Source organism: Malania oleifera, chromosome 11, assembly GCF_029873635.1.
Source record: "Malania oleifera isolate guangnan ecotype guangnan chromosome 11, ASM2987363v1, whole genome shotgun sequence".
Taxonomy (NCBI): domain Eukaryota; kingdom Viridiplantae; phylum Streptophyta; class Magnoliopsida; order Santalales; family Ximeniaceae; genus Malania; species Malania oleifera.
In genome coordinates this window covers 33,430,294-33,452,594 of record NC_080427.1, presented here as the reverse complement: position 1 = coordinate 33,452,594, position 22,301 = coordinate 33,430,294, and the positions used below count along the sequence as shown (strand labels likewise).

Genomic DNA, 22,301 nt, shown 5'->3' with positions numbered 1-22,301 from the left:
TGATGGTTCGGGATCACTGGTTGTGATCCTCGGAGAGAAATTGAACTCACAAAAATACTCAATTGAAATGAAATCGACATATTACAGACTTTTTTCTCACTTATTTCTCTTACTACACTTTCTATTGAACTCTACACTCTATAACACTAAACATCCATGCCTATTTATAGGCTCATAAACTCGGTAAGTGGCTACTATACACTATTCATATGGTGGCTACACTAGTTACATAATGGTTACACTATTCATATGGTGGTTAGAATCTTTTTCATGAATTGATGAGTCAAGTTTACCACAAACTCACCTTCCAACACCATCTAACCCATTTATAAATAGATTATTCCTCTCAAACCCAAATTCGGTCTAAATGAGTGGGTAATGGGTCAATCATTGGGTCTTAGTTCATGTTGCCACCCTTAGTTGGATAGAGTTCATTGGTTGGGTATTAGGATTTTGGGAAAATTAGGATAAGTTTCTTAAAGAATAAACAACAACAACAACAACAAAACCAAACCTTAAGTCTCACTAGGTGGAGTCGGCTATATGAATCCTTTTTCGCCAATTTATGCGATCATGGACCATTTATTTTGACTTTATTCACTATCTTATTTCAAGTTATTTTAGGTCTACCCCTACCCCTTCTATTACCCCCCACAGTAACTAGCTCGCTCTTCCTCAGTAGTGCACTATGTGGCATATGTTACAAGTGCCCAAACCATCTAAATCGTCCCTTTCTTGTCTTATCTTCTATAAGAGTTACACTTAACTTATCGCGAATATGTTCATTTCTTAATTTATCTTTCAATGTTATACCACTCATCCATCTAAGCATTTTTATCTCGACAACTTATACATTTTAGATATATTTTTTTTTCGTTGCCCAACATTCTGATCCATATAGCTTAACTGGTCTTATAGTTGCCATATAAAACTTCCTTTTTAATTTTAAGGGTATTCTACAATCACAAAACACACTTGAAGCACTTCTCCATTTTACCCAACCTGCTTTAACTCTATGCATCACATCATCTTCAATTTCTCCTTCAGTTTGCATAATATATCCAAGGTATCGAAATCTACAAGTGCTATTTATTTCTTCATCATCAAGTTTAACTTTGTCTCCAATATTCATCCGACCATTACTGAAATTACATTTCATTTATTTTATCTTATTTCTACTTATCCTAAAGCCTCCAGATTCCAAAATTTTTATCCATAATTCTAACTTAACCTCTATTTCGCCCTTAGTTTTATCAATCAATATAATATCATCTGCAAACAACATACACTATGGTGATTGGAAATCTCTAGTTTCTCCATTATAGTCCTTACACTGATCATTACTCCATCGTACATATTCTTAATGACATCAGTATACCTATTATATACCCTTCTTTTTTTTTTTTTCTAAAACCCACCATAATTTTCTCTAGGTACCTTATCATGTGCTTTCTCTAAGTCAATAAATATCATATGCAAGTCATTCTTCTTTTCCCTAAACTTTTCCATTAATCTTCTTAAAAGATATATAACTTCTGTGGTAGATCTCCCAGACATAAAATTAAATTGATTTTCTGAAACCTTCGTGCCTTAATCTTTGTTCAACTACCCTTTCCTACAGTTTCATCTTATGACTCAAAAGTTTAATTTCACAATAGTTATTACAATTTTGAATATCTCATTTATTTTAGTATATCGGTATTAAAGTGTTTTTCCTCCATCTATATGACATTTTCTTAGTTTTTATAATTGTGTTAAATAAATTAGTTGACCATGTAATTCCTTTATCACCTAAGCATTTCCAAACTTCAATTGGGATGTTATCTGATCTTATATCTTTTCCATTTTTCATCTTTTTTAGTGTAAACTTAACTTCATTAACTCTAACTTTGCGAATAAATATCATATTTTCAGTATTTTCTCATTTGTCAATTCTAAGTTTAAGTCTTTTATTTGGTTTTCATTAAATAACTTGCTAAAGTAACTTCTTCATCTATCTTTTATGTCTTCGTCCTTAACCAAGACAATATCATCATCACTTTTTATACATTTTACATTTCCTAAGTCCTTACTCTCCCTTTCTCTAACTTTAACAAGTTTAAATGTATCTCTTTCTCATTTTTTTATATCTAATCTATTATACAAATTATTAAATGATTTGTGTTTACCTTCACTAACGGTCTTTTTTATATCTTTTTTTGCCTCTTAATGAATAAAACAAAAAAGAAATTTTGTCCAATAAAGGATGACCACCATTTAGGGCATGTGGAGGAAAGACATCGAATCAAATGATTGTATCCTACCGAAGAACACAGTGAAAAATAAAAGATTAGTAATGAGTAGGGTGTCCCAAACTGAGATTAGATGTTTTAATGATGGGATAAGATTTAATTAAGGTTTAATCGAATCTTTACTTTAAAATTAAAGTTCAATTAAACATTAGTCTTGAAAATTGAAATATAGTTGTAAAAAATTAAGATTCAATTAAAATTCAATTGTAGGAATTAGGATGAATTGGGTTTGAATTTTTGAGAGGTAGACGGTATTTGGCTAGGCCTATGTGCATGCTTCAAGAAAAATTTATTTAATGCATTATTATTTTTTTTGTACTTTTTTTTTAATTATTTTAAAGTATTTTCTTATTAAAATAAATGAGTGACCTGAAATACGGAAACACATTCCTTGACGACAAAAGAATTGTTCTTTTGCTATCTAGTGAGATGGAAGGCGATGGATTAAGTACAAAATATTCAAGAGATTAAGATTATCCTCAAGTACATCACCAAAATAAAAGACAAATTCCAACATTTCATCTATTTTTATTCTCAAGAACAATAGCCAAAATTTATGAAAAACACATCAAAATTAATTTCACTAAACAAAAGAGTAATGTGGAGTTTACTAAAGAAATCCAAGAAAAAAAAAATCTTATTTTCTACTGCATCAAATCAAGATAGCAAAACTTTAAAGGATTCGGGTAAAATAGGTCATTGACGATAGAAAATTAAAGACTCCTAATAGTTGTTATTGATGTTGAGAGTCAATAATTTATAGAAAATTGTGTGTGTGTGTGTGTGTGTGTGTAAGAGAGAGAGAGAGAGAGAGAGAGAGAGAGAGAGATTATGAAGTTTTAAAAGCCAATAAACAAGACATCATTGTCTACCGAAACAAGAAAGACATCATAGACCAACTAAACAAGAAAACGCACGTGTCATAAGTAATGGTTTAGTAATTCTTGACATAATTAAATTTAACTTAAATAGCTACAACACATTTTGCATTATCAAGCATACAAAATTTTTAGATTAGCCTAATCAATTTTGATATCATTTCAATTAACCATTTATGTTTTGTATTGGGTAACTTGATGGTAATTCCAAGTGGTTTTGACTCAAATTATTTTTTGACAAACTCGAGTTTGAATTTTGACTTTAACTTTTGATTCTAATTGTGACATGGTTAACTTTTAACTTTTGATGTGATATTTTTTCAATTTTTTTTAATGCTTACATATAAATATTTTTAAACTTGCACCGATAGATAGATATCTAAATTATATTAAAATTTTTTGTCAATAATACATATAAAATGAAGAAAAAAAATGAATTTTTAAAATTTCTTATAATTTTAATTTCAGATTAACAAACTAGAATAAAAAAAGAAAATTCTAATTCTGGATCTGCATAAAATTCCAAATGAAATTATCATAAATTAAACATTGTAAATCAAATTAGACATTTTTAAAGCAATTGGCCTTCAATTAAATAAAAAAATTAATAATTTTCTGCTATAATAATACTGGGTCAAGCCCAATAAATAATACAAGCAGTAATTAATGGCCCATTGCCACTCCAAAGGCCCAAAACGGTCTAAATACAAATGGCGGTACATTTTATTTTCTTGCAGTTCCCTTCCATTTTCTGACCAACCAAACAGAAAAAAAGCTGAAGGCATCCATCAGCACGAAGGCGCAGACATGGCGATTTTGTTGTCTACAGCTACTCTCCCTTCGAACCCGATTAAGCTGAGCCTTAAGTTATGCTCAGACGGCATCACAGATGGACACCCAACAACGGCAGCAGCAGCAACAGTTCGTCTTGTTTACGGTGAGTTCATTTTCTTTCCGTACTTTCCTTCGGTTTCTCGCATGTTCCGCTGAATTGAATTGAAACCCACTTCGCAATAACGCCATTCCAACAGGCCTGAGTAAGAAGGACGAAAAAAACAAATACACCAAGAAACTTCCATTCGTTTCATTATGTTTGAAGAATGAATCACTTGCCCAAACAACGCAGAAAAACAGTGGGAAAATTCCAAGGAAAGGCCGCGAAAAATTAGTTTCGAGCGAGGGGAAAGAGGAGGACGAGAGCTATGGGCTTATTTGTCCTGGTTGTGGTGTTTTTATGCAAGATAAGGACCCTGACCTGCCGGGATATTATCAAAAAAGGAACGTTTCTGCGGCAAACATCTCAGAGGATGAAGGTGTTCAGAGTTTATCGGAGGATGAATTTGGTGAAGAAGAGGAAGAATTTTTGGATGACATTGAGGATAGTTTTGAGGAAAGTGATGGGGAAGAAGAGAATTTGGAGAGGGGGGATGGGGTTGACTGGGATATGGTGAAAAAGTGGGAAGCTGAGTTGGAAGATGAGATTGAAAAACAGGAGGATTGGAAGAAAGAATTAGATGGTTTTGCTCCACCAAGTGTTGGGTATGGGAACATAACTGAAGAGACACTAGAGGCAGAGAAGAAGAGGAAGATTTCAAAGGCTGAGAGGAAGAGACTGGCTAGGGAGGCTGAGAAAGAGAGAGAAGATGTTACAGTTTGTGCCCGGTGCCATTCGTTGAGAAATAGTGGGCAAGTGAAGAACCCAACAGCCGAAAACTTAATTCCTGATTTTGATTTTGATCGGTTGATCGCTAATCGGTTGATGAAACCTGCGGCAAATGGTAATGCTACTGTTGTAGTCATGGTTGTAGATTGTGTTGATTTTGATGGCTCATTTCCCAAACGAGCGGCAAAATCTTTGTTTGAGGCATTGGAGGAAAGCAAAGACAGAGTAAAAACCAGTAAAAAATTACCAAAGCTTGTTCTTGTGGCGACAAAGGTTGATCTTCTTCCTTCTCAGGTATCACCTACGAGGTTAGATAGTTGGGTACGGCGCCGCGCCAAGGTTGGAGGGGCACCTAAGTTAAGTGGGGTTTATTTGGTTAGTGCCCGTAAGGATTTAGGCGTGAGGAATTTGCTGTCCTTCATCAAGGAATTGGCTGGACCTCGAGGGAACGTATGGGTTATTGGGGCTCAAAATGCTGGTAAGTCAACTCTAATCAATGCATTTACAAAAAAAGAAGGGGCAAAACTTACAAAGCTCACAGAAGCTGCTGTTCCTGGAACAACACTTGGGATTTTGAGAATTGGAGGTATCTTGTCTGCCAAAGCAAAAATGTATGACACACCAGGGCTTCTACACCCATATTTGATGTCAATGAGATTGAATAGGGATGAACAAAAAATGGTTGAGATACGAAAAGAGCTGCAACCTCGAACTTACAGGATGAAGGCAAGATGTTCATTCCTATCACTGTTCTCTTTTTTACTGGGACTTTTTCCATCAATTTTTGAATTAAATTTTTATTAGTAATACTGAAGATACTTGATTGGAAATTCTGATTGTTTGTTAGGACTGCATTGCTGCTGACAAGTAGCTTAGACAGCGCTTGTATGTTATTTGTAATATACAATTCCTTGTTCTGTGTTTTGTATTTTAATGGTGTTTCCTGTTTCATCTCATATAATCATTTTCTTCAGATTTATCAGGCTCTCTTCTCATTATTGTGCTGGATTCGTAATTTGATGAAATGGGTTGGTGGCGTATTAAATTTCCACAAAATTGTCAAAATTTCCTCTTTTCACAACCCTTAAAATTGAAAAGGAGGCCAATATCTGCCTTACAGAGTTTCTTTTGAAATTTTCATGAATAATCTAAAATTTATCTATATCTCAACATTTCAATCAAATTTGTCAAAATTTTGGCTATGGAGCAAATTTCCTGGAAATTGAAATTTGAGTTTCAAAACCTTTGAAAAAATGAAACTAAATATGGTGCCACTTTGGTACAATTTTGATAGAAATTTTAGAAGCTTGATAATTCTTTGTACAAAACTTCATGAACGATGAAGAATTTTGTTAAATGAATCTCTTGATTGACATGGAATTTTAAGTGTTTGAACTATGAAAAATGATTTAGTAAGTTGAGTTTGCAGATGGATGAGTATTTGGTTGATTTATAAATTTTATTTATACTAATTGAAACTTCAATATATGCTTAGTTGTTTTACAATAATTGCTCATTATACACCATATACTTGTTAATTATGGATTTTATTTAAAAAATTTTAAGAATTGAAGTTGAGATAGAAATTTCCATATTTTTTATGTCTTGAAATTTTAGTCAAGATTGAAATTTAAAACTTTGATAACCATGCTTACCATTTTAGAAATTGTGACATTTCATTCAATCAACTAACTATATGAAGGCCAAAGTTATTCTGAATTCAATCAATACCTGGGAAATTGCATCTGCAGTTCTGCACTAGCCAAATGATGTTAGCTTCTATTCTAATGTAAACTGCAGGTTTGCCAGAGAAAAATGTAAACGAATGAAAGTACAGATATTGGATGGTCACAGATTCAATATTTATTATTTTCCCAAATGTATTAAATGTTCCAAGATTTGCTTTTCAAGGTTTGCCAGAGAACAATGTAAACGAGTGAAAGCACAGATATTAGATGGTCACAAATACAATATTATTTTTCCAAATGTTTTAAATGTTCCAAGATTTTCTTTGGAGCCCAGTTTTCAAGTTAAGCAGTTTATTGGACTTTTTGACCCTTGTGTTCTTATATTTAACTTGTCATAGGGTGTTTTTTTTTTCCCTTTTTTTTTCTTTTTTTTTAAGGAGGGGGGGGGGGGAAGAGGGGGAGAAGGGGTGTGGGGGAGTTTGCTTTAGGCCTCATTATGTGCCATTTTTCAGGCATGAAAACAATTCTGAAAATTAGTTTTGAAAACAATGTGTTGACACTTACCAATTCCGAAGGTAGTCTACCGACATTGCAGTCAAAACTGGCAATGACTTAAATGCGTTCTGCATGTTCAATTTTGCAGGCAGGGCAGGTTGTACATGTTGGTGGCATAATGAGACTTGATGTTAACCAAGCTTCCACTGATACAATTTACGTCACAATTTGGGTATCACCAAATGTTTCTCTTCATATGGGGAAGATAGAAAATGCTGATGAAATGTGGAAAAAGCATGCTGGTTTTAGATTGCAGGTAAGAGTTTATCTTCGAGATGATATTCAATTTTTTTTAATATTATAGAAAATAGAATTGGCAATAAAATATCAGTTGGTTCTCGTTAGATTGCTACTTTGCCTAAAAGCTTATGCTGTTTTTCTGGGCCAAGTGGCCAACCATGTATATCAAGCCTTAGCATTCCCCCGCATGTGCAGCCTGTTTGCATGTGGAGGGAGAAACGAACACTGAATGCCACCCAATTGTCAGATTTGCTCAATAACTCTCAATCAAGTGGTCCTTTTCTTATATAGAAGTCATTACAATATCTCCTAATTACAGCAATGGTATATATCCCTTAATTATAATATCTCCTAATTACAGCATTTCCTAACATTAAGCATCCTAATTACTGCATCTCCTAACATTAAGCATGTATCCCTAATTCACGAAAGATATTTATAGATCTGTTTCCTAAATAACTATACAACAATTTATGGTAGGTTTGACAGATTTGTTTCCTAAATAAATGTAGAACAATTTATGGTAAGTTTGTTGTCTACCCTACTAACATCCCCCCTCAAATTGATGTTGGTCGATCAAGAAGCATCAATTTTCCAACAAGAAACTGATCACGTAGTCGTATCATAGCTTTGGTCAAGACATCCGCTCTCAGAAGGTCGCTTGAGACATGTGGAAGAGAGATAACCCGAGTATTGACAGCTTCTTGAATAGAATGGCAGTCCACCTCGATATGTTTGGTACGCTTGTGATAGACAAGATTTGTAGTGATCTAAATAACACTTGTATTATTAGCATGAAGAGGAGTGGGAGTAGATTGAGGAAAACCTATTTCAGCAAGTAAGCCACGGAGCCACACAATCTTTGAGCAGACTGTCGACATGGCACGGTACTCTGACTTAGTCGAAGATTTGGAAACACGATCCTGTTTCTTACACTTCCAAGAGATAAGGGAATCACTGAGAAACATACACCACCCGGTGACAGACTGGCGAGTATCAGGACATCCTGCCTAGTCAGAATCACTAAAAACCACAAGGCAAAGAGGAGTACCAGTAGAGAAGAACAAGCCATGGTGAGAAAAACCCCAGAGATATCGAATAATTCGGCGGACCGTTGCAAGATGAAGGTGACGAGGAGACTGCATAAATTGATTAACTTGCTGGACAGCAAAGGAGATGTCAGGCCGTGTAATAGTGAGATAATTGAGACTACCAACTAACTGTCGAAACACCGTGGGATCAGGAAGGAGATCCCCCTCCTCATGTCGATACTTGACATTCACTTCCAAAGGGGTATCCACTGAAGAGGAGTCCTGCAAACCAGATAAGGAAATCAAGTCTTCCGTGTATTTATGCTGATGCAGGAAAACCCCAAATGAATCGGACTGAACTTCCAAACCGAGGAAATACCGGAGAGGACCTAGATCCTTCATATGGAAGGAATCATGAAGATGTTGCTCGAGCTGATCAATGAGAGCAGAATCAATCCCAGTGATGACAATGTCATTAACATAAACCAAAAGAAGACCGATACTAATAGAAGTCGTACAAAGAAACAACGAGGAATCATACTGGCTTTGGATGAAAGAAAACCAAAGTAAGGTAGCCTAGAAGTTATCAAACTAGGCTCAGGGAGCCTGTTTCAAACCATATAGAGAGCGCTTCAGCTTAGACACATTCGACGTCGACGACAAGCTGAGGCCAGGAGGAGGTGTCATGTAAACATCTTCCTGTAAATCACCGTGAAGAAATGCATTCTTCACATCCATCTGGCAAGGGACCATTCCTGAGAGGCTGCAATGGCAATAATAGTATGCACAATGGTCATTTTAGCGACAAGAGCAAAGGTCTCCTCATAGTCAACCTTATACTGTTTCCAAGGGTAACCAAATGAGCCTTATACGGTCCACAGACCCATGAGGCCAAAGTTTCACAAAAAAAAAACCACTTACACCCAATTAGCTTGATATGAGGACAAGGGATCATGTCCCTAGTCCAATTTTCTTGAAGAGCTTGAAGTTCTTCCTGCATAGGCTTTCTCCATCACTCATGTTTATCAGCTTGTGAGTATGAATTAGGAATCAACACAGTTGATAAGGTAGCCGTGAAGGAGGTATGAGGGAAACCATACCTATCCGGTGGATGAGAAGCACGGCCAGATCGTTGAGGAGGATGCAAGACGAGATCAGGATTAGGCGGCTGATCAGACTCAAGAAGGGGTAGAGTTGGCTGACGACGTTCATACACAAAACCAAGCTTGAAGCGTTCAGGAGGGCATATCTAATCATCAAAGAGAGGAAGAACAGAAATTGCAGGGGATGATGTAAGAGAACTAGGAAAGAAACATTGATGCTCAAAGAAAACGACATTCCGAGATATATGAAATTTATTGGAGGAAGCATCATAGCACACAAATCCTTTTTGAGATAAGTTATATCCCATAAAGGCACATTACGCAGATTGCGCCGAGAGTTTGTGATGTTGATGCGGAGGTAGATGCACAAAGCAGACAGCCAAAAGTATGCAAGTCAAGAAAGCTAGGGTGCTAATTATGTAGACAATAGTATGGAGAGTCGAAATTTAGCACTTTAGAAGGCAACCTATTAATCAAATATACTGCTATAGCTAAAGCTTCAACCCAAAATTTAGGAGAGATATTTACAGATCTGTTTCCTAAATAACTATACAACAATTTATGGTAGGTTTGATAGATTTGTTTCCTAAATAAATGTAGAAGAATTTATGGTAAGTTTGTTGTCTACCCTACTAACATTGAAAGCTAGCTCATGGAGTGAGACTTTCCCTTACTCTTAATAACTGACCACCAGCCCCTTCCACAACCGATGTAGGATAATCCAACAATTTCTCCCTCACACATCGGGCTCCAAATCGACAGCACCACGTATCCGACATCTCAAGGAGAATGTTGAACCATGACTCTGATACCATGTCAGATTTGCTCGATGACCCTTAATCGAGTGGTCCTTTTCTTATATAGAAGTCATTACAATATATCCTTTAATTACAATATCTCCTAATTACAGCAATGGTATATATTCCTTAATTACAATATCTCCTAATTACAGCATTTGCTAACATTAAGCATCCTAATTACAGCATCTCCTAACATTAAGCATTGACCCTTCAGGAAAGATATTTACAGATCTGTTTCCTAAATAACTATACAACATTTTATGGTAGGTTTGTCCAATTTGTTTCCTAAATAAATGTAGAACAATTTATGGTAAGTTTGTTGTCTATCGTACTAACACCAATATTAAGAACATGCTAATTTCTAAACTTACAACAAATGTGGGCAGCAAGAATAGAACCCAAGATGTTAGTTTACCAGTTTATCCAAAGCCTTAAGTTGTTAGTTGTGGGCCAACTATGTATGTCGAGCCTTAGCAGTTCTCTATGGCATTTTACGTATCATTTGATACTCATTAAGGGACCATGGGCTTGAATATCTGGTCCACTCTCTACTCAAACCACGCACAATGGCTATGTTAAATCTATGATAGTAAATTCATCTCCTATTTTATTAGTTGTTTGATTTTTGTCTTAATTGGGGGAGATGATCTTTAGAGGAAATATCTACAAGAGACGTACCACTGAGAATCATTGAGATGTTTTCTTAGAAAAATAATTTCAGTCATAATAAAATAGGCTGCCACATTAATGCCTTGTAATTGTGGAGATGAGGTGCAATCTTATCCTTTCCACAGTTGTGCAGTGCATTGCCTTCAATTTGTAATAAAAATAGTATTAAACATTCACTTTTGTCACCATAAGCTTTTAATCTTCATCTCTTTATGAGATTGAAGTGCTTTGGCAAGTCAAAAACAAATTCGAAGATGGCTTATATCCACTATTTGTAAATTCATCCACTCGCCAGTGCAATTGATTAGATCAAGTATCAAACTGAGGGCATCGATTTAAGGGGGTTGTCTAGGATACCTAGAGTGGAAGCGAAAAACAGGAGAGCAGTTAATTTGAAAATATGACATGATCGAGAGCAGCTCTAGAGCATTCACATTTTTTATGTGTAGGGATGTGTGTGTGGTATTGTTTGCTCAACAATACAATAAGAGTCGCAGTTGAAACCCAAAAAAAAAAAGTGAGATGTAGCTTCCTAGCAAGCGAGTACGTCATCTGTGACAGGGCTGGGTTTTAGTTCGTTGTGTCTCACCTTGAAAGCTCAAATTCACCTAATTTGAATCCAAAGATTTAATGCAAATTGCCTTGAAATGTGCACAAAATGTGCCTTAGTTTCTAATTTGTGTAGACACCTCATGGATTAGATATCCTAGGTGGTTATTTTTTTCTGTTTTCATCCAATGAGGTAGTCCGTGGGGAACTAAGGGCCAAAGGGACAAGGACTTTGGCCCTTTAGTGGGGAACAATTTTTTGGGTGACTTCTGCATCTACATGGGAAAATGATTTATTGAGAGAATGCCTTTATCATTAAGAACCCGCAACCCGTCACCTCCCCATCACCCAAATTGTCTATTTGGAACACCTCCAGGGCTCCACCAAATTGATGAATCCTGGACCTTTTGTCCTTTTTAATGAAATTCTAGATGAGGAGACTGCTGCAAAGAAATAATGAGAGAAATGCAAGTCTTTAATTCTAAAACTACTAATTTATCCTTGCTTTGGGATAAAGTAGCATTTTTCACTTCTTTTTGGAACTCTGGAAATTTTTCGGGGGATTTTGATGTTTGATCTCCAAAGGAGCTAGAGGGAAGCACCTTTGCAATTGTTTTCAGCTGAGAAATAGAGGGTGTCTTGTCCTCCAAAGCTTATTATTGTTTATGTTAGTGATGAATCTATTATCAAAAATCGATAATGACTGACTAGACTTAATTTATTGCCAAGCTAAAATAAATAAAGTTGGAAAGAAGCTTCTAAAATGATCATCTTGCCATTTTTTATGCCTTATAATCCAACCGATTCATATTGTCATGCTTGGTCATTGAGATTCAAGAAGCATTATGAAAAATTAGATTATATTTATAGGAAATAGAGAAAAAAAAACACTTGATTCTATTTGATTCTAGAACAATTCCTGGATGTGAGTTAACTTATATCATTTATAAATGTTGGAGACGGTAGTCGATATAACCTAACAAAGACCCTAGCATTAGACTCAGCAGTAACTAATGTAATACCAAAAACTGAAAAGACATCGAGGGATTAATGGAAAGAAGGAAACGCTCGTTAATTAAATTAAGGGGTTAGCACACCAATCTTTACTCCATAGAAACCTATCTGAAATGTAACCCCTGCGACCCATTAGTAGGAAAATTAATAGGGAGGTATCCAGAATGCCTATAAAAAGGACCCCCTAAGGAAGGTAAGATATCTCATCTCATCTCATTTCCATTTATACTTTTGCTATTGCAATAATCCTATCCTCCCACACTCCCTGACTTAGGCATCAGAGCAATCTCTTGGAGTACACTCCGGGTCCTCCAAGTTTCTCTTGTTTGATTCCTTGCTATTGGCCACGATCAGAGATCAGTCTACATTCTCCAACTAATTTTTGGTAGCAACAACACTGTTTGTGGGAAACTTGGAAGGATTTCTTTTTAAAATTCAATCACGGTTGCATTATGCAATTCCAAGTCTGAACCCGTTTCTGGGGATCAATCGCCCCAGTCGGTTCACTTCCCACAATTAGACAATACGCCACAAATTATGCCTTCAGATAAATTTTTAGCCTTTCAGTCGAGGGTGGAAGACATGTTTAGCATGATCTTATAAAAAAAAAAAAAAAACTTGTAGAACATGGCCTAAGGACTGTTCAAGCAAAAACAATACCTAAAGGTAAGGCAGTGGTACCACGTGAATCGTCCTTAAAGATTTCATATCCGACAAAAGAAGTAGAAGGAGCCAACAATGTGGGCATTAATGAGCAACGGTTGAAGAAAAACCTTAAAAGGACCGATCAACTAGAAAAGTTGGTAAAAGAAGTTCACAACCAACCTTTAATAGGGGGAAACCTCAGTTAGATCTTTTGATCACCCCTTTACCAAGGAAATAATGGAGAGCCCTCTGCCTAGTAAATTCAAGATGCTTAACATAGAAAGATATGATGGGTCGTTAGATCCCTTAGATCACCTCGATACCTTCAGAATGTTGATGCAATTATAAGGTGCACTTGATGCAATTATGTGTTGAACATTTGCAACAACCTTGAAGGGGAATACTAAAGCATGGTATCGGACATTAATGCCCAACTCGGCTGGGTCGTTCTTTGAGATGGAGCAGTAGTTTGTGGGATATTTTGTCAATAACCGAAAAGTGGCGAAGACTTTAACCATTTTATAAACCTTGTTCAAAAGGGGAAGATATGTTGAAAGAATTCATGCATCGTTTTATCAATGTAACTCTGGAGATTAGAAACTTGGATCACGAAGTTACAATACTCACTTTGACAATGGCTCTACAACCTTATGACTTCTTGAATTCCATAGGGGAAAAACCACCCTTTGATATGGGAGAGCTAATGGCGCGAGCTCAGAAATATATTAAGCTGAAGGAGGTTATCACCTTGAAAAGAAGCAGATTAAATTTGAAGAGAAAATACTAGAGACGTTGATGAAATCATCGTGTTAGGAGTAAGGAAATATGCTTCTAGTAAAGATTTCCCCTCCAAGTATGGAGAATATAAGAAGGGGAGGGACTGTTTGTAGGAGAAAAAGAGGTGGCATGGACCACGAGGCTTTGTGAGATATGTATCATGTTGGAAAATTTGCCCAAAAAACGAGCACTACTCAGCAAAAAATTGGCCTATTTGATGAGTACTGTTCACGAGATAAAAAAATGTCCATTTGATGAGCATTGCTCATGAAGCAATAATGGAGGGAAATGTTTGGCGAAAAAAATTAGCCCATTTGATGAGCATCACTCATAAGACCAAAAAAAAAATGCCTATTTGATGGGCACCACTCATAAGGCAACAAGAGATTGGCACTGTTCGACAAAAAATTGGTCTATCTGATGAACACTGCTCATAAGGTCAAAAAATATCCATTTGATGAGCACTGCTCATGAGATAATAAGAGACAAACATTGCTCGACAAAAAATTGATCCATCTGATGAGCACCGCTCACAAGGCCCTAAAATTCCTATATGATGAGTAGTACTTATGAGACAATAAGAAATAGACACTACTAAGCAAAAAATTGCCTCATCCAATGAGCATTGCTTATAAAGCCCAAAAATGTCCATCTAATGAACACCGCTCATAAGGCAACAAGATAAGGACACTGCTCGACAAAAAAAAGACCCATCTGACGAGCACCGCTCATGAGGCCCAAAAATTCCCATTTGATGAGTACCTCTCATAATGCAACAAGAGACTGACACTGCTCGGCAAAAAATTGGTCCATTTGATGAGCATTGCTCATGAGACCAAAAAATGTCCATCTCTAATGAATACCATTTATAAAGCAACAAGAAACGAGCACTACTTGGTACAGTATTGGTCCATCTAATGAACATCACTTATGAGGCCCAAAGATGCCCATTTGATAACTTAATCCAAAATTCGTGATAATAAAAGGACTCATAGTAAATGCAATATACTCTAGCCAAAAAGGTAACTCTAAAACTCGAGAGTAGGGGGGCAACTTATATAACCTAAAAGATACCCTAACATTAAACTCGGCATTAACTAATGTAAGATCAAAAACTGAAAAGACATCGAGGGATTAATGGAAAGAAGGTAACGTCCCTTAATTAAAGCAGGGGGTTAGCACACCAATCTTTACTCCCTAATATCCTAATGTAACCCTTGTGATCCATTAATGGGGAAATCAATAGGGATTTGTCTTGAATGCCCCCTCTAAGGAAGGTAAGGCATCTCATCTCATCTCATCCATACTTTTATTGTTGCAATAATCCTATCCTCCTACACTCCCTGACTTAGGCATCGGAGCAACCCCTCGGAGTATATCACAGGTTTTCCAAGCCTCTCTTGTTTGATTCCTTGCAGGTGGTCACAGTCAGAGATCAATCCACATTCTACAACCAATTTTTGGCAGCAACAGTACTAAATGTAAATTAGAAGTAGAGAGCATACTATTTATGGTCAAAATTAATAAGTTTAAAATCAGTCTAGAAAACATAGTACGGGAAAAACTGCTCACTAAAGGAGTTGCAGACTTCATGTTGGGGTTCAACCAATGATGGAAATTTCTTTGCATTACCTCTTTTTTAATAGAAACAAATTTAAAGTGAAACATCATAGGAACTGGATGTGGATGTTACAATTTTACTCATCCTGCTAAGATAGAATGCTAACCAATTAGTCTCTTTGCTAGCCATATTTATTAAGAACGTATGTTTATTTACTGCATCTAGGATTTTGGAATTGAGTAAGGTCCTCAAGTACAATTGCCTTGCTTGTTAATTCATGTTTGAATGTCATGGCATTCTTATAGGATGGGATATTACAGATTGAACGGAGAACATTTGTGTGAAGATTTTGGCTTTTGTTAAGATTGTTAGGTCTTGTATTATAAGTGTCAAAATAAAGTTTTGTAAATAGAAAAGTTCATTGCACAATTGCTCAAAACTAATTTCCAAACCCTCACCCCCGATCCCATCCTAAAAAGAAAAAAGAACAGCAGCAGCAACAACGACAATAATAGTATTATGAGCAGTGTTTTAAAAGGCGAAGGCGTAAGGCAAGACGTTTTACCCTACTTGAGGCGAGGCGTAAGCCTCAAGGCGTTGAGGCGTAAGCATTTTGGGACTGTATTTGTTTAAAATAATTAAAAATAAAATCTCTCTCTCTCCCTCTCTCTCTCTCTCTCTCTCTCTATATATATATATATATATAAACGAGAAAAAATTTAGAATAATGGAGAAAAAAATAAAATATAATTTTTAAATATCATATAAGCCAATTTTACATAATAAACACAAATAATACATGTTAAAATATAAGCATGAGGCACATTATAAAAGAAGAGAAACCAAATTAAAGCATCCTCCACAAATTTCTAAGAATATAAAACTAAATGACCAAAGTTCAGAGGCAGATCAAATTGGAAGGGACCCACAACTGTCGAAGAGAGACGGGAAGCTTGGAGGAATCGTCAGAGAGGGAGGAGTTGGAGGAAAGCTAGGAAGCTTTGTCGACTAGTCGGAGAGGGAGAAGGAGTTGGAGGAATCGTGGGAGAGCTATGGAAGTTTCATTAAGAGAGGGAGGAAAGAAGCTTCGTCGAGGGGTTTTGACGCTCCAGAAATGCGTACGTCTTATCAACTGAGGCGTGAAATGCGTGTTTTTCTTCCTGAGGGGTACGCCTTTTCCCCTTATACGTACGCATTTTAGGCTTTACACCCTTCCTGTTACCCCTTAGGGCGTTTTATGCTGAAAATGCAAGGTGTGCCTCAAGAATGCCTTTTAAAACACTGATTATGAGTATAGTTTACAGTAATAGCCTTGGGAACCAAATAATTAATTTAAGGAATTGGAATGGTTACTACCTAAGAGGCAAGCCATGACTTAGTGCTAATGGTGATAACAATAGATTTGAAGGTCATGGGTTCAAGTCATAGACACAACCTTTCTAGATAACAAGTTAAGGCTGCATACATTGCGTCTTCCTCAAATATAACATGGGAGCCTTGTGAATTCAATGTTGCATTGGAATGATGCCTATCCAACATAAGTAAAGTAAAGATAAAATATTGAATAAAAATTTTAAAATGGAAATAAAATATTCAAGATCATATCGGCTTATTTGGATTTGTTGATGATAGGCATCAATTTGGTGGCGCATATACTTGGCATTCGATGTCACTTCAACAACAATGCCCAAATTTAGGGCTTTGAGTGGTTGATCTTTTTGTTGAAGGACCGTGAATGTCTAAGTGAACACTTGGATTATATTTAAGTGTACAAACTCCAAGTCAAACGTTGTTGGAAGAAATGGAGCTTATGAGAAATATCTAAGGTAGTGTTGAAATGGTTTGCATCTTTAAACTTACTCCATTCACAGGGAGGTAACTTGAGAAGTTGTTGAATACTGATATGGTGCGGGTACATCCATACAGTTGTTGGTAAGTTTTAATGGAGGATTTACAAAGAACACATCGAGAGCATATCTTATTGTTGCTAATGAATTCACCATTGTGCCAAAAGATAAAGAAGAAAAGTTTTTTTTTTTTTTCCTTCCTTTGTTTTTATTTATTTTTTACCAAAGTCGTCTTTAAACAGAATAAAGAGAAAATAAGAAAGCATGAGGGTATTAAAGAAGTTATTTTCACCATACCTGCTTTGCATTTGCCTATTCACCTAAACACATTATTTAACCCAAACATCTATGATTGACCTAGTTGTAAACCTTCTTAATATTTTCACTTCTTGTTTCCAAAACACCATTTCTAGACATTGCATCTATACATTAGCTTAAGAATCTCCTCGTAAGAGAATACAATTGAATAATGAAACTGACAATCATTCACATGCTTGAGATGGAAAGAGAGAATTTCAACTAGATTTTATTGACATTATGCACCGAGTAATGGGGTAAGCCGTAGTTAGGGATACTGCATCTACAAAACTTTAAACCAAATTGATAACACTGTACTTAATGTCTCCAGTCTACCTTTAATTTAATACCTTTACATCTAGTCTCCTATATGTTGACATCTTCTTTGAAAATGTCAAGTTGAAAAACTTGGTGTTTTGCTTTCTTCAAGAGCTTGTTTTACATTAAATTATAGGCCTATAATGCGCATAATCACAATTCACCTAAAAAGAGAATTTGTTTGTATATATTTTTCCACTACTTCTTTGTTGGATACCACCTTTTATTGAAGGGTGGTTGTTGTGTTGCTCTTAAGTCTAAATGGTCGTCTGTATTTGGACCAAGCCCTACAATAATTTTTTGTTGGTTGGTGACTTCTCCATATTGATTTTGAACTTTTCCATTGTAGTTTGAACTTCAATTTAGTATCGATGAGATACCTCATTTGCATTTATGAAACTAAGGGTGGAGTAGAGACTCAGTTAGAATTATGTAGAGACGCTTTAGAATCTAGAGGCTTTAGGATAAGTAATAGTAATACAGAATATATGAAATGTAATTTCAATAATAGTAAGAGGAATATTGGAGACAAAGTTAAACTTGATAATGTAAAAATAAAATAACACTTGTAGATTTCGATACCTTGGATCTATTATGCAAGTTGAAGGAGAAATTGAAGAGGATGTAATGCGTAGAGTTAAAGCAGGTTGGGTAAAATAGAGAAGTACTTCAAGTGTGCTTTGAAATCGTAGAATACCCTTAAAATTAAAGTGAAAGTTTTATAGGATGACTATAAGACCAACTATGCTATATGGATCAGAATGTTGGGCAGTTAAGAAATAACATATCCAAAAAGCAAAAGTTGTCAAGATGAGAATGCTTAGATGGATGAATGGTATAATATTGAAAGATAAATTAAAAAATAAACATATTCGTAGTAAGTTAGGCATAGCTCTTGTAAAAAATAAGATAAGGGAGGGGTGATTTAGATGGTTTGGGCACTTGTAACATAGGCCACATAGTGCGCCTGTGAGAAAGAGTGAGTTAGTTATTGTGAGGTGTAATAGAAGAGGTAAGGATAGACCTAAAATAACTTGGAATGGGATGGTAAGGATTTAATAGCCCTAAATTTGTCCCAAAAAAATTGTCCATTATCGCATAAATTGGCGGAAAAGGATTCATGTAGTCAACCCCACTTGGTGGGACTTCAGGCTTAGTTTTTTTGTTGTTGTTAAGATACCTCTTTCGCAGTTTATGTATCATCTGAAAGAGATGCATTTCTATATTTCTTGAAATTCCTAGTGTAATATACTTGGAAGGTTGAAAGCATCCATGCGCCTATTAATGGAGGCAATCATTGCTTCTGCCTCCATGGGTTTCCTTCTCCTTTCTGAATCTCTAAACTGAATGCTATTTAGTTAATGTGGCTTATGTTATTCCATTACAACTGAATTAATTAGTAGTGTCGTTACATTGGTTATAAGAAAAAGCCCCAAAAATGATGCTATGATTATTTTTTCAAAGTTTTGAAACAACATTATTCTATATTGCTGTGTCATGTTACACCCTTTCCTCCACGGGGAAAAAAAAACGACCAAAAAATTGAAGACAAAAAATTAGTTAGAAGTCCACTTTGAAGATTGCTATGTCCATAATTGTTTTAATGTAAATGACATTCACTGGCTTTTTTTGTGTCTTCAAGCCTCCAATTGGTACAGATCAATCTAAAATGGGCAAATGGGTAGAGAAGGAGATCAAAGTGTCTGGAATCAGCTGGGATGTGAACAGCATAGACATTGCAGCAGCTGGTTTGGGTTGGTTCTCTGTGGGTCTCAAAGGTGAAGCCACCTTGACTTTGTGGACATATGATGGCATTCAGATAACTGTGCGAGAGCCTTTGGTTCTCGACCGTGCTCCCTTCCTCGAGCGACCAGGATTTTGGCTGCCAAAGGCCATTTCTGATGCCATTGGCAACCAAACTAAGCAGGAGGCTCAAGCAAGAAAGAGGCTTCAAGAAGAGAGCAGAGAAGAGCTTACGGAGGTGCCTGCTTGAAGAGACACACTTTTGGTCAGTAAATTTTTAATTTGTTCTTTTATCATGATCACTACAATGTTTGATCTTAAGGTATTCACTGCAAATATAAAACTATTACAATTCCAGACAGTTTTCTAAATTGTAATTTTATTGTAGTAGTTGCATTAGGTTTGCATTGATTGTAGCTATTTAGTGGCTAAGCAAGAAAATTTGCTCTTTGTATTTTTTATTTTTTTCCTATATAATTCTTTTCATCAAGGGTATTTTGTTCAGTTGAATAATCATTTATAGGACAACCCAAAAATGGGATAAGATAATTATCATGTCAATCTAGTCTAGTTCCAAAAACTACATTATGACTCACTAAGTGGAATTCTCTCTGGTATATGGTGTACAATGCCATAGAGGTTGATGAATGGATCATGATGGATCAATCAGACCATTATTTAATTAGGGATCAAATGAAATTTGAGGGGTGTCCAAATCACGAACATTGAAACCGAACATTTCTTGTGATATTCTAATAATTAGAAATTGAGATTTCCATGGTTAGACTTCAGGTACAAATATTAAGAAAAGATAAAGAGAAATATTGGATAAGAGATGAGCGATCTCCCACTGTTTAGTTCAAATCCTGTGAACATCCAATAAACTCAGGGAAAAAAAAAGTACAAGTTAATTTTACAGTTATTTCTAGGATGAATACTTTGGTCTAAGGCACTTTTTTTCTCAAAACTTTTACCTTGCAAATCTGTGTGTTTTAGAGAACGCCTTTTTGAGAAATTCAGTTTGAATCTACAATATAGGTTGCATGGTTTGTAACCCTATGTTTGGAGAGGCGATAGATTTGGATTTGTATTGGATTTGACTAAAACGTAATACAAGATTATATTAAAACTTATCCAATTTTATTCAAATACAAATTCAAAGTCCGAAATCCCTATTCCTAAATGCAGCATAAGTGATTTTTTGTCTAGAATTATGTTGGAATTAAATTTTGTTCATTTATTTATTTACCATATTTTTAAACATTTATGATTAAGCTTTATGGTAGAGTTGTTTGGAGCTGGAATTTCCTTGTGTTCTTGATTAAGATGTGAATTTTTCTAGAAATAATTTATTAGATGTTCTATGTGGACTTATATTTTGGGGCAGTATAAATAACTAAATTGTGAAAGAATATTTACTTGAAACCTAAGTTAGATAGTGGGGAGGGGGGGTCAGAGGTAGCTGGCTATGTTGTGGCAATGTACTTTACTTGTTGGTTTGAGTCATTGACTAAGTGAATTTATTCACAAATTTTGTTTAGAGTGTGAGAGTTTATTGTTGTTTGGGGTGATAGCATTTCTCTTAAGCAATGACAACTATGTATGTTGTGTCAATATTTTATAGATCATGAGATTCTTGTTTGCGTTAGTAATAACTAATGCCATACTAGTTTCACCAAGCATTCCAAAAGGATATTGCTTCTATGAGAACTCTTTTGATGAAAACAAATGAGAATCAAAGACTTGAAAAGTGAATAGGGCCTAAGTCTAGGTTGTCCCATAGAAACAAAAAACAACAATGAAGGTTTGGATGATGGAAGAATTAGAATTGCATTTGAACAAGAGAATGGAGAGGGAATGAGGAAGAAGACCACCTATAGAACATACAAAGATAGGAGATCATGCAGGAGTGGGATGATAGAGAGACATAAAAGTGGGTTGCAAAAGGAGGAGGAGATCATTATGGTTAAGCTGCTTTGTAAGCCTACTATAATTTGTTAGACATGGAAGAGAAAAATTGTTCCAATTGTATTACAAATTTACAATGTGAAAATTGGCAAATGTTTTTACAGTATCTCATCAATTCTACTTGAATGAGGGATGGTACCTCTCTAACTTTATGTTTAACTTTGATTTGTATGAATTTGAATAACATTTGCAAATTCAAATTCAAGACTCGAAAATTCATGCTTCTAAATATTACTTAATGTAGTCAAATAAGGATTCTTTTTAGTAGACATAACACTAATAAGTTGATAAGGATATAATTTACAACAAACCAATATGCAAGTAGCAAAATTTTAATGTAAGTTCTTGCCCTTATTTTCAACAGTTATATCTTTACACTACGTGAGTTTCTAAAGAATTCAGTTGACTAAGTGCTCAACAATTTGAGTAATTGAAAAGGCTAAACAATATTGTCCATGACGTTTAGCATTATTGTTTGAATAATGGTAGTTATGTGGTCTATTGGGCAACACTCATTGAGTCAACTTCAACTTTTGGTCAAGCTCAATTTTTTACATTTACTACTTGACCACTCTAACGAGACAAGTCTTTCATTTATCTTTTGAAGCAAGAAGTAGGTTACTTTTCATTTTATAATCCGATCTAGAGAGCCTCCAATTTATCT

General features: G+C 35.5%; 1 protein-coding gene across 2 annotated transcripts; it reads left to right on the top strand.

The window, feature by feature from the left end:
• The first annotated feature begins 3,855 nt into the window (after nt 1–3,855).
• LOC131167790 (GTP-binding protein BRASSINAZOLE INSENSITIVE PALE GREEN 2, chloroplastic) lies at nt 3,856–20,159 on the top strand. 2 transcript variants are annotated; one of them, XM_058126675.1, is made up of 4 exons: nt 3,856–4,106; nt 4,201–5,565; nt 7,168–7,331; nt 19,569–20,159. In XM_058126675.1, the coding sequence occupies exons 1-4, from the start codon at nt 3,977–3,979 to the stop codon at nt 19,917–19,919; spliced, it is 2,010 nt and encodes a 669-aa protein (XP_057982658.1). In that variant the 5' UTR covers nt 3,856–3,976; the 3' UTR covers nt 19,920–20,159. The 2 variants fall into 2 exon arrangements, with proteins under 2 accessions (XP_057982658.1, XP_057982659.1); XM_058126676.1 differs by having other exon boundaries at nt 3,868–4,106; nt 4,201–5,558; nt 7,164–7,331.
• Nucleotides 20,160–22,301: the final 2,142 nt, after the last annotated feature.

Coding starts and splice junctions, on each gene's coding strand:
- LOC131167790 (XM_058126675.1), top strand. CDS start 3,977: ATGGCGATTTTGTTGTCTACAGCTACTCTCCCTTCGAACCCGATTAAG. Junction 4,107..4,200: donor AACAGTTCGTCTTGTTTACG/GTGAGTTCATTT, acceptor CCATTCCAACAG/GCCTGAGTAAGAAGGACGAA. Junction 5,566..7,167: donor TTACAGGATGAAGGCAAGAT/GTTCATTCCTAT, acceptor TTTTGCAGGCAG/GGCAGGTTGTACATGTTGGT.